Below are 17,480 nucleotides of genomic sequence, written 5' to 3' on the forward strand. Positions count from 1 at the left end.
TTCTGGGACACACAACATGACCTACTTCTTCTTCATGCATTTTTCCTCCAGAATCAGAGAACACAATTGAAAAAAAATCTTTCCTATAGTATACAACAAATTCCTATAGCTTTTATCAAGTAAGTCTTTGTAAAGAAGCTTTCAATTCTCTACCTGCAAGCTATTAGCAGGATATAAACCATGCTTTGGATTTGGTTAAAGAATAATATAATCTTTTTTTCATTTTTTGTAAATAATGAATTTGACTGCATTTTTGCTTCTAGTCTTTCAGAAAAATGATCACTAAGGAAATCTTATAGTTAAGGAAAGCCAAAAAACAAATAACAAGGGCCAAAGCTTAGTGCTTTTGTTTTTTTTTCCCCCCCCCCAGATGATTGCATCTTCAAATGATTACTGCTTTTAAAGCTTTTGTAGAGGCTTTCTTTATGCTTTAGACACTGTGTTATTGTAACATCTTATCAATGTCACCTTTCCTCTAGTCTCTGGAGAGTTTTGAAAAATTAACTTGTTTGCAGTATCTTCTAAAAAATCACAGGTAACTCCCGATACAGACACATTTTTCTGTAATTTTTTGTGGGGCTGCATAATAACCGCTCTCTGTTGCACTGTCTATCCTGGACACCTGTCAGTGAAATTCACTGCTAGTTAATGTAAGTATTTCTAATAAGCCAGCTATGAAGAGTATGGCTTTATCTTTGGCAACCCCTTGAAAATGTAGAAAGCAAACCCTATGGAAAGCATAGGTATAATTTTCATAGGGTAGAAATCAAGAACCAAAAATAGTATATACGCAGAACACACGCAGAATATGAGAGAAGGCTTTTGCACCCGATGCCGCTTCAGAGGCATTACCAATGGAATAAAAGTTGCTTAACCTGCTGCCGGCGATACCGTGAGATGTCAATATTCCGTGATACGCAGGTTAGTAAGCCTCTTAAGTAGCACCTTAAGTGTAAAGTCTAGAGCATAATGACTTTTCTTCTAAATGAATGGTATGGCAGTTGGAAATCTCTCCATCATTTTATAAATATAACTAAATGCTTCACCCTCTTGCAGCAACAGAACAACTTATTCCCACACAAGGGAGCAGGATATGACGTCAAAAAAACCCATCAGTAACGTTAGATTTAGGTGAAACCAGAGCATTTCCTTCCAAAAATCTAAAAGAATTCTAAGAATTCTTCCACTTCCTCAAAATATAAGGGCATTTTTTAAACAGATATTTATACTTGTGAACTATTTAGGGGATGAGATTTTTTTTTCTTATCTCCTGGGTCCATTATAGGGTCAAACACATAACTGGGGAAGTTCTCAACATTGTAGACCAGGGTTTTCAAAGACATCTGAAGGATTGAGAGACACAGTTCTCATTGAATTTCAGTTGCATTTGTGACTTAAGCCCTCTAGGACCGTCTGGACAGTGAAGTCACAAAAAACCAGAAAAGAACAAGTGATGTTGGTAATAAAGATGTATATAAAACATATGACAGCTTTTGTTATTTTACTCATTTTTCCATTAATCCTAGGTTTAAAAATGTATTTAGTTTGATGTGCTTTTATTTCAACTCTGACCCATTTTCCCCCAGAACTACTCACTTGATAAAGTATTTGATTCCATCTGCTGTATAAGCTTCTTCCCATCCATAAGGCAGACCTAAGATGAAATGAAGAAATAAGATGTCTCTCAAAGCTTAGGCGACACAAAGAACATAGTTTTGAAATGGTGTCAGTTAGGATGCTGTGATTTCAAGTCATGTCATAAAAAGATTATAAATGAATTTTTGCAATAGATAATAATATAAACATTGCAATTTAATAAATGTTTGCTATGCAACAAAGCTATAAACCATTTGATGATACTTTTATACTCACATTTCTTTTGTAGAAGCTGACAGTCTGGTCAAATTAGACTGTAGCAGTTAACTCTTTTTGGACTTTTTATTGTAATTTACACCTATATGAAATGACCAAAAAACCCCCTATGCCTGTGGTCTGCTGAGGTCTGTTTTTACAGCTATTACATACAGATGCTAAGAACTATACAAGGTAGAAGTCTGGGCAGAATGAAATCCTCTGCTGTTTGGTTTATCATCAACTTTTGTGTTTATACATAATTCTTTGGGAATTTAGACACAAACTCCAAGACATCTAGAGACAGATTCAGCGAAAATACGTACAGACATTTGTATATGTACTTACCTATGTCTACATATCCTGACAAAGGTTAATTTACTAAATGCATTGCTTAATTTTGTGATTTACAGTAATGTGTCTGGGAGTTAAAGTATTTAATACTGAAAAGTTTAGCATAAATTAAAATAAATAATTCTGAAAGGGTGTCATTTTTACATGCACTAAAAACCTGTGCTCTTTTTTCCCCTTTCGTAATTATCAGTCATGCTAATCTTAAAAAGTCAATCTTGGACTTTGTTCTTAGTTTGAAAGTCCCGTCCATGAGAATGATAAGTAATACTTTTAGTAGGGTACTATACTATATCACTTTAAAAATTAAATTGTCATAGGAAGCCTTTACCTTTTTTATTACTATTTGTTCAAAACCAAATGTTTGTACAAGTTTGAAAAGTGCTGGAGAAAGAAGCATCAGTCAATGTGCAAAAATGCTCCTGAGGCATGCTTTTGTGATACTGTACTGTACTGCATATAAAGGGAAGTGCAAGGTCCCGAAAAACCTCCCTTTTTTGGAGACTAGAAATATATGTAAAATTAAAATATGCATGAAAAATTGTTCTGCAAGTTCTTTAGCTTGAAAGTCATCTTGAAATGTTAGTGTCTTAGGAGTTAAACTATTTTTGTTCAAGTCACAGTATATCTCAAAGACCAGCTCATTAGAACCATCTGTGAGCCTGCTTTAGATTTAAAACTTTTATTTGGAAAATGTGCTGGACTGCACGCACCATATGATCTTTGAAAGCTGCTTCATACCAAGGCATGCCCTAAGTGCACACAGAAATTTTTTTGGAATTTCTTTCTTAAAAGGCTCGTTTTCTCTTCTTCCATCATCACACCTTTGTCTCTAGTGTGGTCCTTACTTCTGAAAAATCTGGAAAGGGATGACTTCAGTTCTCAAAGATAAACAGAGTTCATTACAGCTACTGAATCATGACTTGGCACAGTGAGGCAGGTACAAACCATCTGAGAAGTAATGATACCTGTCGGCACCAAGTAAGTCTACCAAAACTCCAGAATTCAGGAACTTGAGAATTGGTTATTGTAGAACAGCACCATTACTGTTTAGTACAGCTTGAAAAGCAAAAAGCACATTGAATTAATTTTTTTCCTTTCACTTTTACCCCGTATTAGTCACTTATCTCAGGCTTCTTCCATTTTCAGTTTAGCACAGATCTATACAATCTGTTCCTCAACACATGCCACCTACTACCTTTGAGAGAGAATAATCCACAGCTACTTCCCTTTAATACAAGGTAGTTGCTGTGTAACATTTTTCAGGCCCTGACTCCTATGAAGGAAGGAAGAAAAGGATGTTTTAAATTATAAATATGCTAGACATGATCACTAGTTCTTCCTTCCTCTCCCATAAAAGATGGGACCTTTATTGGACATGGATATTTTCTAATATGATTTAAATGGCAACAGGATTCATCCTTCAATTGCTTCCATCTGCCCTGTTCTTTCCTCATTCTTGCATGCAACATGCATATCCGAAATAAATGACAATGGATTTGCTCACTTATGAATAAAACCTCAGCATCTGCTCTGTGCTCACACGGATCCCCTACATCACCTCTTCCATTCATCAGTGATAATTACACTTTTTTCACTAGTAATTTGATTTATGTCTTTTTTTTCTTCTAAATGAAGAATGGTACGTAGGTAGCAATAACAACTGATGCTCTGTATTCTTTTCTTAATCACAAAGACTATGCTTTTCAAAAGCACTGAATACATTTGTCACCTATAAAGGAAACTCTGGAGATATCTCCACAGCTTTATTTGCCTTTTTGACTTTATATGCATTAGATTGTATAACCTATCCACTCTTTATATGCTTCAAGGATCCACCTACATCTGTAGGTTTTTTAATGCCTTTATTTTCCATATTTTTACTCTTTCTCCACTAGTTTTTTCATTGCTGTTCCTTTTACTCCTTTCCTTCACTGTTAGATTTGTACTTCTATTTCTTGGTATTTCCCATGGTAGCCAGGAGGCTCTCATGTTTTGCATCGTATTTCCCTAGACATCATCTTCATTTCCTTCCAGCTCATTTTCTCCATGAATCATTCATAAGTTGATCTACTTCCCAGTGCTCTACTTTTTCACACCCTCCAGGGTCAGATTTGTTGCCTGTCCTAGGACTTGCTTTGAAAGACTGCTAAGCTCTCACCTGAAGTAAATGGGAGGTAAAGGAGCTCAAACAGTCAGAAATATAGTCTGAAAGATAGCCTATATAAACTCCAGCAGTCTTAGATTTCCTACATATTTATCATTTCTTCTGTGAATTGCTACAGTCTTTGATGAAACTTCATAAATAATGTATCTTGGTTGCAGTTGTCTGCATAAATCATCTTAAAAAATTACATATTTACAATATTTAAAAATAATTTCTTTTCAGCAGAAAATATAGGGCTTCTTGCGGCTCAAATATTTGTGATTATTTATCTTTTGCAAGGTAAAGAAAAGGTAAAACTGCAAAAGTAATCACGCATACAAAAGAAATGGATACACTCCAAAGCACCCTTTGCCCAAATAGAATACATAGTCTCCTGAGAGAGTGCATGTTAGCCAAAATACGTTATAACCTACCATTATTTTGTTCTGAGTATATGCATTTAATAAGGGTTAACGCAAAAGAGATTTCTATAATTCTATGCGAAAAAGAAAAACAACAAACCACTTGCTGTTGTTAAGTATACCAGTAGTGCTGCAGCTGGTCACAGAGCAGCAAGGCAGTATCCCTGGTGACTGTTTGCCTCCTCAGCTGCAAGATGCCTGCTGTGATAACCTCTAGTGTAAAGTTAACATTATATAAAGCAGAAAGGAAATGAAACCCTAGGGCAGAGAAAATTTTCCGGATACTTGAGAACGTGTGGATTTCATTGATTTTTATCACTTCCTTGGGTTAACAGGACAAAGAAAATGCACCAGCATTGCTACTTGGTTGGTTGCAGTAAGTAGAAAGACAAAGATCAGCCCAAATTATAAATTTGCATGAAGCGACAGCTGTGGAAGATTTTGCCCATTGTTTCCAAGACAGAATGCATATACTGTCCCTCATGCCTCAGTACAGCCTTCCTGCAATAAAAGCTGCACATGGCAGCATGATCAAAGTATGTCCCAAAAGGAAGGAGGGGGAAAATACAGACGTTAAGAAAAAGCCTCATTTTACTGGGCAGTTATCAAAGCTAGAATCTGTGCAGTAACGTAGTTGGGTTTTTTTTCCCCAATAAGTTAGTTAAAAAATATTAAAGAAAAAGAAAGGTGGAGATCAGCAGATGAAACTAATAAAAGCAGATACCATAGCATGGATATTTAGTTGACTCAGAACTGACATTTATTTCCCTAGTTTCTAAATACGTGGTCCAAAATGTTTTATTTTTCTTACTTTCTGACAAAATTACTCAAAGGAAATGAGAGACTTAGAGACTATAGTAAGAACTGTTCAAAAATTTACTGTTCACTAGGATTTTATCTAGATTTGGCCAAAGTGGGACTACTTAGATGCTTAAAGATAAGTATGGCCTTAACTGCTTTATTTTGGCCTTAAGGCCAGACTTTAAAACCCTGCTTCCATTATACGCAGTCACACAAACATTACTGATGAATTTGAAAAGACTGCTTAGGGATAGCTGCCTACCAGAGGTGGTAACCTCGCCCTCAGAACTCTTTTGTGAAGCATAAACTTCTTTCCAGCAGTCATCCACCATGAAAAGGATGTCTGGCTACAACTCGTTTCCTGTCAGGGCTAAGCAATCTCGTGGCTGTATCATTAAACCATCTCGTCTGGAATTAATATGAAGTATCAAGGGATGTAATATCTATCTGGAATTCAAAAGCCACATAGTGTAAGTGTTCAGTTTCACAACGAACACATTCTTTGACCAACAGAAATAAGATGTCTTTTTTACATAACCTTTTACCTAGCTTGACTTTTGCAGTTATACATAACTTTTTAAGTAAGAGAGCATGATCTAGCTCAGAACTACCCCTTATTTACCTCCTAATGATTTGTTTATATTTAATATTACAATTTTCCAAAATTAGGAAGTTTTTGCAGAAGTAGGAATTACCTGTTAAAAGTATTTTTGATATAAAAGATTTGCTAAAGGACATTATAAACAGTTTTCTCCATCGCTTGATAAATGAGTTTTTGAATTCTGATCTCTCTTCAATATCCACCAGTTCGGCTCTTATCAACACTTAAGCCTTCCTCATGTGGCCTCAATAATAATGCAAAATTCGTTAGTTAAGATCCCAAATGGCTTTGGCTCTTCTCTTTGAGCTATCTATGCAATGCAAAGAGGTGGAAAGCTGAAGATCTGACTTGCTGGTTCCAAGTTATGTGGTCTTGGACTCCTGTTACTGGAATATGGGAACATCCCAGATATAAGGCTAGAGGTATCATATGATGAGACCGGCAGAGGAGCTCCTCTATGGGTTATGCAGTTTGACACAGCTTCAGCAAAAATCTGTGGAGAAATATCCAGCCTTGTTTGTCGAGTGTGTTCAATTGGGTGCAGGCATAAAATGGCCCTTTATTTTTTGAGGCTGTCAATAATATATACTGTATTTTACTGCTTATTTGTGAATTAAGTATAAAAACTCAGGTTCAGAAAAACAGCTTTCAGAAGTGAGCATGCACTTCTGGCATTTGCTTGTGTGCCACTTTATTCTTTAGACCATTTCAAGTGCTCTTCCTACAAACAAGTGTGTTTCATTTTATGAATAATACTCTGCTAAGGGGACATTCCATTCCTTCCTTTCACATATCAAATTCCTTTTTAAAGGAATTGTTCTTTTTCTTTTGTTGTTGGTAATTTAATAAAACAAAGATGGAGTAAGTAGTTTTCAAGTGGAGACATCTGGGAAATACTAGCAACTGAAATTTATGCTAATTTAGAGTATGGTTGGCAGACTGGCTTGTCTCCCTTCAGTCTTGTTCCTAGAAACCATGCTTCAGAAGAAGTATTTTTCTTACTTTGGATATTCAGGGCATGGTTGACCTTGTGTTTCCCCATTTCCTATTAATCATAAGATATTGACCCATCTATGTTGGCAAACTCTTTAATCTCTTATTAAAACAATTACATCATAGCGAGTTACAATTTAGAATGAGAATTATAAAATAGTTTGCTTCTCGTGCTGAAGGATTATATGATCAACTTTAAGATCTTTATGGTAATTTTGAAATTGAAAACTGTTATAAATGTTTTTCTTCTATTCTAATACTTGTCTGTGAATAACTTCGTACAGTTAATTAGAAACAGTAGGGATACAACAGAAATAGTAATATATGAAAAATGACCAGTCAACTGACTAATTTAAGGAAATAAGAATGACCTCAATCAGTACATGTGATAGACATTACTGTAGACATATTGCTCGCCTACCTAACAAATAAGGAAATCCAAATTTAGAAAAAACCCTGCCCAGCATGTGCAATTAAGTTCTTCAGAAATGGGTGAAAGCTACGGTCACCCCAGCAAGGAGTTTGCTGCTATGTATCTTCAAGATGCATAAAGAATTATCTTCCTGAACCATTACTTAAAAATGTACCTTTTCAGAAACTGAATGTTGGAAATACGACAAAAACCCCAAACTACGTATTTTTCAAATAAAGACTAATATTCTCCTTTCAGATAAAAGTTTTAGGTACTATAGGATCCAGGCAATTTAGACTGTTATTAAATGAGAAGCCGTCTAGCCGATGCTCATTTTTATCCATGCAGGAGGTTAGTAGTGAAAGCACAACACTCTTAACAAGGGCAGTAAAATACTTTCTCCTGCTCAGTTGATGGCAATCGAATGTGTACAACCAATTATACAGAAATGGCAGAAGTCACTGGAGCTTGCAGTACATACTTCACAATTACATTACTCCAAAACATTCTGACTTTTAAAGGGAAAGGAAAGAGTACAGCAAATTAAGTACCAGGTGGTCTGCTTCACCAAATAGAAGCTGTTCTTCTAAGGTACACTGGAGAAGATAGAGACTTCTGTGAGAACCGGGAAGGTAAATAAGCCACCAGCAACCGATAAAAAAACCATCAACTTTTGGATAAACCCTCCTTTTAGCCCAGAGGTAAAACAGAAGATTCATGCCATTACCTACAGTCACAGCCTAGAATCTGAGCATCTATACCAACTACTGATGTGAAACTGGGAACGTCTTTAAGCATATAAAAAGCCGAAGAAAAACTGCATTCCTTGAAATGAAAGGAATTCAAGGTACTACGAATCATTATTATTTTTGTAATGTAATCACTTTTCAGAAAAAAGGAGTTATTTAACAACTTACATTGAAAAACATAAGCTTGTTAACTCAGTATGTTTATAATTCAATCAATATGCATCACATTTAGCTTACAATGCCTTTTCACATACCACACATTTGATAGTCAGAAGTTCAACAATTGATTTTGAGGAGGCCAGGACACCATTAAGCAGTATGTTCTTCAACATTATAGCTATTTTGGTCATGAATGTAGTATGTTTGTCTAGTCATTAGGTCAGGAAAGCATAAACCCTCAAAGGCAGGAGATAATGAAGGCAGAAAGGAGTTTAAGACTAGCTCATTCTGACTAAACACTGAATTTTGCATCATCTACTGGCTCGTATTACTTGCTTTTTAAAATGCATTTAACATACTGATTATCTGACAATTATTTTTGTATTTTTCACCTACACTGCTTCTTACTAAAATGCTACTAGCTGTCCAGTGAAAATACATAAGAATGCAATGACTACCCCCCCCCAAATTCTTTTGTTTATTGTGGTTGCAGAATCTGTAGGTAAGGTGGAGGCAATGCAGAAAATCAGAAAACTGCAGAATGCAGAAATCTACCTCCTTCACAGAGAAGGCTGCAAAGAAAAAAAAATCATACCAGTGCTCCTTATCCTCTAGCAGCTCCCATCTGCTTTAGTTTGCCAACTCAAAAATGTTTTATTTTAATGTTAAAGGCTCCCATAACAGTCTCAATTAGTGACACAGCAAGAGAAATACAGTACCTTAGGATCATATAGGTAGCAGTGGTCCCTGATAAGGTATTAAAAATGGTAAGCATGTTCCCCATTACATTTTTTTCAGTCTTATCCTGCTTTTAAAAAAAAATATTCCTTTCTATGAATTAATTGCAGGCTTTTTTCTACAGTCTTCCAGTATTGACTGTTAACACGATGCTGTCTATTTGTCATTGGTCAAGAACACATTATTATTTCCATTGCTGATTGAATACACTACAATTTACAAAGTAATTTTTGAGGAATATTTGCATAAGTTAATTTGAAATTCATTTTGCTTGTACCTATGAATTTCGACCTGCTGAAGAGAAGACAGGAAACACATTATTTATTATAAAATTAGAGAAATGGTCCATAACTGGGGAATTCTACACAAATGCCATGTAGACTAAAAAAAAGTTAAATTCATAGAAGTAGGTACTCTCTTGAGAACATTCTTGTTCTGAATTGGTACAATCCACTTCCATCTGATTAAAAAGAATCTGGAATAACATATTCTTATTCCAGAAATACCAGCCTCTGCACATCGGGCACTCACCACCCGGACTAAGTAATTAGGAATAGCCTGGAACACTTCACTGTATGGCCCAGCTTAAAACCATTTATTTTTTCCTCAGTTTCCCTACTCTCTTGCTCCCCTGATTACTCTGTTCCGGAATTCAAATTCATCTGTCTCCTCCTTTCTTTACTGGATCAACTTCTCTTGTCACCATCTATTGTGCTATCCACCCACTTCCATCACTGTCATCTCACATTGCTCACTGACGCATGTGATTGTCAAATATAAATTTAATTAGAAAGCATTCATTGGTAACAAATTAAAATGACTGTCTAAAATTAGAGTTGATCAGAAATTGTCTGAGATTTAAAAAGCAATCGTATTACATGATATGCCTTTCTTGCTAAGTAGTATCTTACTTTTTTGCACTGATGATGAAATTAAACTGCGCAGGGGGCTGGCATGAACCACCTACAATTGAGAGGTAACAGAACTACTCTCTGCTGAGCTCATTTCACAGCAAGTACAGACCAAAGTAATACTTTTTCCCTTTGAAGCAAGAATTGTAAAAATACATTAACACAAGATATCCTTTTAGCCTGTTACAAAACCCACTGTAGCTACACATAAATAAAAGAAGGGTTTTATTTACAGGAAGACATGACTTTAAAGCCAGCATATTTTAAAAATAATGTCACAAGTTCTTAGAAACTAGGATAGATACCTTTCCTTTTTTTGTTATAAATCTGAAGAAAAAAAAAAGAATCCACCATGTGACTAAATTAGCATACATTATTTTACCTTAACTGTAAAGGATTCAAATATAATACCTGTAGCAATCACTAATGCAAGGCAAGATCGCCATCCTTGACTCCCAGTTAATGATACATATGCTTTATGGCATGAGGCAATAGATCTAGTATGAGACTGACGTACATTTTGTACCTCATTTAAGTCTCCTTCATAAGCACTAGGCAATTATGTTTTCCTCTTGCAAATTCTCCTTAAAATATACTTTTAGAAAGCTTCCTATATCATTCTTGGCAATCAACTTTCTCTGCACTTTTTTCCATTTAAATTATCACACTTGTGCACCATAGATGTCTAAGTAACTCTGCTAGCCCTCAGCTTCTCACTCCTACCTACTGAAAAAAAGTGAAAAAATGTGACAACTGAAGGAACTGACAGAAAAGCATACCAACCCTCTTAGACAAGATGAGCACTGATAGCTTTAGCATGCACTGACATTCGAAACAAAGGTCTGAGCATTCCCCCCGCCAGCTTTAATCCAGCTCTCTCAGGATGCTTATAGTTGCGTAGCCACGGAAAATTAACTGCACAAAACTACGCGCGACTCCTTTGGTTCGGCTCCATACTGTAATGGTTGCTTTATTTTTCAGTACCTGAAATAATGAGAGAGTTGCTCCCTGCCTGGCGTGCAGACATACGTACCCACAGAGGGACAGCGGTTACCCACCTCTCCCGATGACCAGCTGTGTCTGACCTGCGCTTGCAAACCAAAAGAGGGGTGTCAGCCTTGAGTTTGAGACGCTGATCTGGGATTGAGACCTCAGGGTTCAATTCCTCTCTCACCTGGGTATTTCCTCTGACTGTGAGCAATTTGCATCTCCATGCCACAAAATTTGGAAGGTTCCCCCCCGCCTCTTATGTCAAAACATCATACTATAATTAAGGATTAATATACTAAAATTCTAAACATTATGTCAACGGAAACTAATAGAGGGACAATTTAGGAAGTATTTACCGTGCACTAAAATTGATGATTCTGGAGAGTTTTGACTTCAGTCTCCATAGTTACCAAGAGCAAGTACAACTTGTATGGGAAGAGGCACAAAGGCAATTAATTTTTTCGTAGTGGGGTCACAGTATGAACTAAACGAGTCCATAGACTTTTAAAGGTCTGCTCTTTAGTGAAGTCATCTTTCAGAGATGCTGGAAATCAACCTAACGAGACTGCACTAGTCTTGTTATCTCACCTGCATTTTAAGGTATAATAATATCACTTACTTGTTTTTCATTATTAAAATGTTTTGATTTGAAAGTCAGTACAGACAGTGCCTATTCAAAAGCTGACTCATCTTTTCTCATTAAAGGTAAGTGAATGGAGAGGGAATAAATTGCTTTTCTAGCAGCAACAACAGAGTTCTGAAATCTAGGTCACATTAAAGAACTGTCTTAAATACAGGCTTTAGACATTGAATTGTTTTTTTCCTTGCTATGAAACATTGGGAATAACATACATGCTCAATCACCACTAAATTAGCTAGCAACTTGTTCACAATTGATACTTCAAATATATTTTTTTATTTGATCAGGCTATAAAATTATTCCATCCTTATTAGCGTCACCTTTTATCTAGCTTCTCTGCTTGTACATAATTACTGTAATGTTCTGATTCTCGGACATCAAATTAAACAAGTGGGGTCTAATTTCTAAGTCCTGTAACAAGACCCACAAGTAAGACCAGTTAGGTGAAAACAATGTCATTCCTCACTCACGTTCAACAAAATGTGGTTTTAGTCCAAGTAAGGAGAGTTCAGGGATAATTCAGGATTTAAAACCCATTTGTAAACGGATATTTCTTTGAAATGTCATTGAAAAACAGGATTAGAATTTTGTAAGAGCTTGGCTAACTGGATCAAATGTTTGAAATAAATAGGGTGTAATTCAATAAAGACAAAAGCAAAGTACTACCCTAGGTACAAATATCAACTGCACAAAAGCAAGTGAGGTATGTCTAGCTAGCCTTTGGTTCAGCAGAAAAGGCTCTGGGAGTACAGGAAAGCCCAAACTTTGTACAAATCAGTAACATGAAGCTATCAGGGAAAGGGAACACCATTTGGGAACATAAGAGCTGGTGTGCTATATATTAAAGCAAACAAACTTACTCCATTTTTGTCTCCCACAGGAAGGTCTCAGCTACAGAACTCAATACAATTTTGATGAATTGGAGAGAATTCGGAGACATGCAAGGGTGATGAAATGGCTAGAAGACATGCTCTATAAGGAAAAAATGAGCAAACTGGTATCACTTAGTTTATTTTGGGGAACAGAAAACAGAGTGGAGACACGATATGGTCTTCAAATATGTTAAAAGCTGCCACAAAAAGGAAAATAGTAGGGTGTTTTCAGTAACTATAGGGATGAAAACAAGTAGTAATGGGCTTAAACTGCAATGAGGAGGATTTAGGCCAAAGTAAAAGCTTTCTAATGGCAAAGATAATTAAGGATGAGAACAGTTAGCCTCCAGAAGCTGTAGAATATGCTAGGCAAATACCTGTTTGGATTCATGTAGATTTAATTCATGTTGCTGGAGGCAGGCGGACGCACTACCTAATTGCTGGAGGTCCTTTCTAGCCAAGTCTTTTCTGATTCCTTGGTGGCAAAGAACTGAGTGCTAGTTTTGTAAACCTTCTGCAGTTTACATTACATGCAGACATTTCTTCTGCTTCCCATCTGCAAGGCATTTATATGTCTTGTGTTCACAGGAGTAATACATTTTAATTATATTATGTACCAAACAACTCTTTGCTTGTCTCCTTCCAAGTATTTATTGTAAAACCAAACCAATCCTGGTCAAATAAATAGGGTTTATAGCACGGTTTTTTAGGCTTGCCAGATAGCACCTGAACTCACACCCCAATAATAATACTAAAACCAAAACAACAACAAAACTACAGTGAAAGGTGAAACACTGAAAGATTTTTGCTGTCCACCACCCTTCTGATAAACTATTCAATCTTGATTTGGCTTCACTGGCCTTACTTATTTATGTAACATTATAGGCACTGCGTTTAAGTACAGGTATGCAATTAAATATTGCTGTTTCAGCAGTGATGATGCTATAGCCCAGTGGTCTCATATTTTTTTGAGTCAGGGATCACTACCACCTTCAAAAATTCTCATAGATTATCATAATGAATCTTGTAATTGAAAAGAACGTAAAAGTGCTAAGTTTCTGCAGATAAGCTGTAAATCAGTTCTAAGAGTTTTGTGGTTCAGTGGCTGTTGACAAACTACAGTTTGAAAGCCACAGCTATAATTCTAAATTACTTTGAAACATGTGGATAACCATGCATAAAAATTTAATTCGGATCAAATACACAGCACTGAAATACACCATCAAACATATAGTACAAAAATACAGAATTTACAATAAAAAGGCAAGAAACCAAAACCAGTAAAACTTTTTCAGAAAACTTTAACAGAGCCTATGCTGGCTGTCTCTGTTCTTAAGTCTATGCTTCCTCATTAGCATTCTCCTTTTCTAATGACGACTTTAAGAGGGCAAGACAGTGTAAAGGTGCTACTTGACACTGTTCCACAGTCAAGGCACCAACTGACATTTTTGTTCGATGAAAATGCACTGCAGAAATATAACATACAGTAATGATAAACCAGAAGCAAAGTATTTTTATAAGTCACTAACAAACTTGACAGTTATCTAAGGATGCAGAAGAATATTATCTATATTGTAATAGATTCTGGTAATAGTAGGTTACTATTCAGGAAGGAAAAAAAAAAAGCTGCTTTCAGGATTTCCTACCAATATGACACCTGGTCAGAAAAAAAATTATTAAATTCAGGAGACTTCTCTTAAATCCTTGCTTTTTTTTTTTTTCTTTCCTATGAACGAGTGAGTCTGCTGCTTCCTGGCTCAAATTCCTTTCTAAAATGGGGATAATAATTTTCATAAAGGTGTACAAATGATGTAAATAAAACAGATCATATTAGATTTACAGACTGAAGAATGGACTTGTCTCACAGATCTAGTGCTCTCATTTTTAACTTAATTTCCATGTACACTCATTTTAATTTCATATATATTGGGAATATTTTAAATATTGTACACTATTACATTTCTGAAGTGGAACACTTCCTTTCTGTTGCAATGAAACATTTTCAAATTCTTGGACAGATTTTCTTTTTGGAATTACAGTTCTACAAACAGTGTCAAAATTACAACTCCTCATTCTTATTTACCATGCAGGCAAAATTGGAAATTTAAATGATATGCAAAAAATTCAAAATCTTGCTGCAAGTGAACAGTTATGTAGGATAAGCTTTTAAATTCTTGACTGTCTGCTTGTAAAATTGTATTAAATATGCTTGGATTTTTTTTCTGAGGATTATAGAAACCATTTTCCCTGTTATGCAAATTTGAATTTTAATTTTTCTGAAAGTACGTAAGTTGTTCACCTTTGGCTTTCTTATTGTCATCTGATTTGCAGTGTATCTGAAGAGTTGCTGATAAGCTATCAATTTCTTAATGAAACATTTTCATTTTCAGAATGAGGCAAAAATTCAACAATGTCTATACTACAGGGCAAAAGGGATCCACTTCTCATCTCACGTGTATTTGATGTTATGTATTGGAACAATTAAAATTAAGTCAAGGTTTATTCTCAGTTTACATCATTGAAGATGTAAAAGGAAAATTACTAAGTTTTATTTCTATTCCCAAACTATATTCTGTTGTTGTACAAGTGAAGTTTTCAGATCAGTAAAGAAATGTGGGTACTCTGCAATGTAATAAAAAATAATATTAAAATTTCTTGCTACCTTAAATTTAATTTTTGGACAAACTACCAGTTTCTGTAGCAGCCACTGTTTCCGCATAGTGTCATTCACTCACAATGTGTGGTTGATAGCGGGAACCTACAATGAGCACATGTTGAACTGGAAGACAACTGCTCCTACATTCTTATGAAGTTTTCTGTTGAGCAGAGCTGGAAACCGGAAAACCACTGCCCCGCAGAGACTAAATTAAGTGATGCATTCAGCAGCAGCATGAAGCTCCTGTCTTCCTCTATCTTGTCTCGCCCTACGTTGTCTCTACAAGATGAGACTGAGCAAACAAGAAAGTAACTAAATTACAAATTCAGAACAAACTGGGAGAGGCTTCTGTGACATAAGGAAGAGGTTTTATGTCTCCTGTTGCCTTCAGAACTCAGTGGAGGCCAGGAAGACATGCTAGAGGCACACCTGCTCTTGTGTAAGGAAAAATGGATTTTGGAGCATTGCTCTTGAGAAGTTGACACCATTTGGTACAATGCCATGATGCTACATCAGGATACAGTGCCAATATTCTGTGGCAAAAGAGAGCAGTCCCTATGAGCTCAAAATTCAGCATGATTCTGCAAGTAGAAGGAGCCACTGATGACCAGGTCATATTCCAAAATTACCAATGTCATTCTGGGATTTATCTTTTTTTTTAAAAAATGTCTAGTCAGAAAAGATTCAACAGTAAAAAGTTCATTAATAACTTAACAGTATTACTTTCTACAAAAATGAAATTACCTTCCCGTTAAGTATTTCTGTTTTGAGGAAAAATTCCTCAACCTTCAGGGACTAGTAAAACTGTGAAATTTTCCACTGGATAAAACAGTTGATAAATTCTCTTTTGGGAAAACTCTTTTGTTGTTGTTGCTAAAATGTATTATACCTTTGAAACTTTCAATTTCACCAAATTAGTATTTTCTAATGGAAGTACTGTCTCAGAAAACGTTTAATTGACAAACATAATCTCTTTATCTTTAAAGCATAGAGCACTGATTTTAAGATTTTTTTCTTTTGCTAGTCAAAAACTATTAAAAAGGGGAGCTGTACAGATGCGCTCAGGATATACATTGTATAATTTAATAGGTCTCTTCTATTTCTGATTTCAGTAATTCACTGAAATATTTATGGCCTTGCCAGAACAATGAATACACAGAGTTCTCTCTTTAGTTATCATTATGCTGCTCCTTGACAAGCAGCTCTTCCAGTAAGGAAGAAAAGGTACAGTTCTAGTTTATTAGCTGAAAGAATATTAAAGTTATGCTATCCTCCCAATGCAGAATTGTCCCCACAAAGATGATCTTGCAGGAAATAGTTTTCTCTTTCTGACACTAAAAATATAAAAAGACATAGCATCATGAGTTTCAGCAAACACTAGCAATCAGACAATATTCTTGGGGTCAACAGAAGACTCGTATTTTGATATTCAGCCTCTGCAAATGCATCTTTAATATCACTAGCCCAATTAACAAAAGCCAAGTTAGCCAGGGTATGCCTACCCATGTTACAATCACATCTGGATTTTGATGTACAGACACAAACCGAAAAGTGGGGGGGAACAGCCCACGCTTACATCTCAACTTTTTCAGAACTCTCCTGATGAACTACAGCCAATTATCTGTACAAAATTATAGCACTGTTGTATCTTTAATTTCAAGAACAAAATAGTAATAATGTGTATGGCATTAATTCTGTTGTAATAAACAAACACACCAGGGCTGCAAAAAATAAATAGAAGAAATATGAACACTTAAGAACATTAGCTCTTCTCAAAATAGCAAAATTGTTATTTGTGAAGACTTGTTACTCTACCTTATAGCTTTGTTCCACCCACACTGTCAAAAGAATGGGAAGGGACAACACTTCGCTGAATATGGAATGGTTTTGGCAATTGCCCATAATATAGTTTAAAAAACCCTAAACTGAAGAAATGGATAGATTCCATATTTCAGCTTTTAATGCCTGAGATGTAAGACTTTGTTCTGTGGTCCAAAAATCAAAAGCAACTTAACTAGCAAGAGAACACGCATTAATGGATGCTGACCACCAGCAGTTTCCATTGCCTTTTTTTTTATAGATAGTCAGCATGCAAAGAAAATGAATACAAAAACTGGGCAACTAAACTTCTGCCTGTAGGATCTTCATAATCAAATGTATAGTGACTACCAAGATGAGTATCAGTAAA

At 35.7% G+C, this 17,480-nt stretch overlaps 1 protein-coding gene across 1 annotated transcript in view; it reads right to left on the bottom strand.

Annotated features, from left to right (window-relative positions):
- The window catches only part of STXBP4 (syntaxin binding protein 4), a 71,626-nt gene that overhangs the window by 18,105 nt on the left and 36,041 nt on the right, over window positions 1–17,480 (bottom strand). The window contains exon 21 of the mRNA XM_075169608.1: window positions 1,597–1,654. Within this exon, the coding sequence (XP_075025709.1) occupies window positions 1,597–1,654 (58 nt within the window). The remainder of the gene's footprint in view (window positions 1–1,596; window positions 1,655–17,480) is intronic.

This window comes from Calonectris borealis, chromosome 20 (genome assembly GCF_964195595.1).
Source record: "Calonectris borealis chromosome 20, bCalBor7.hap1.2, whole genome shotgun sequence".
NCBI classification, from domain to species: domain Eukaryota; kingdom Metazoa; phylum Chordata; class Aves; order Procellariiformes; family Procellariidae; genus Calonectris; species Calonectris borealis.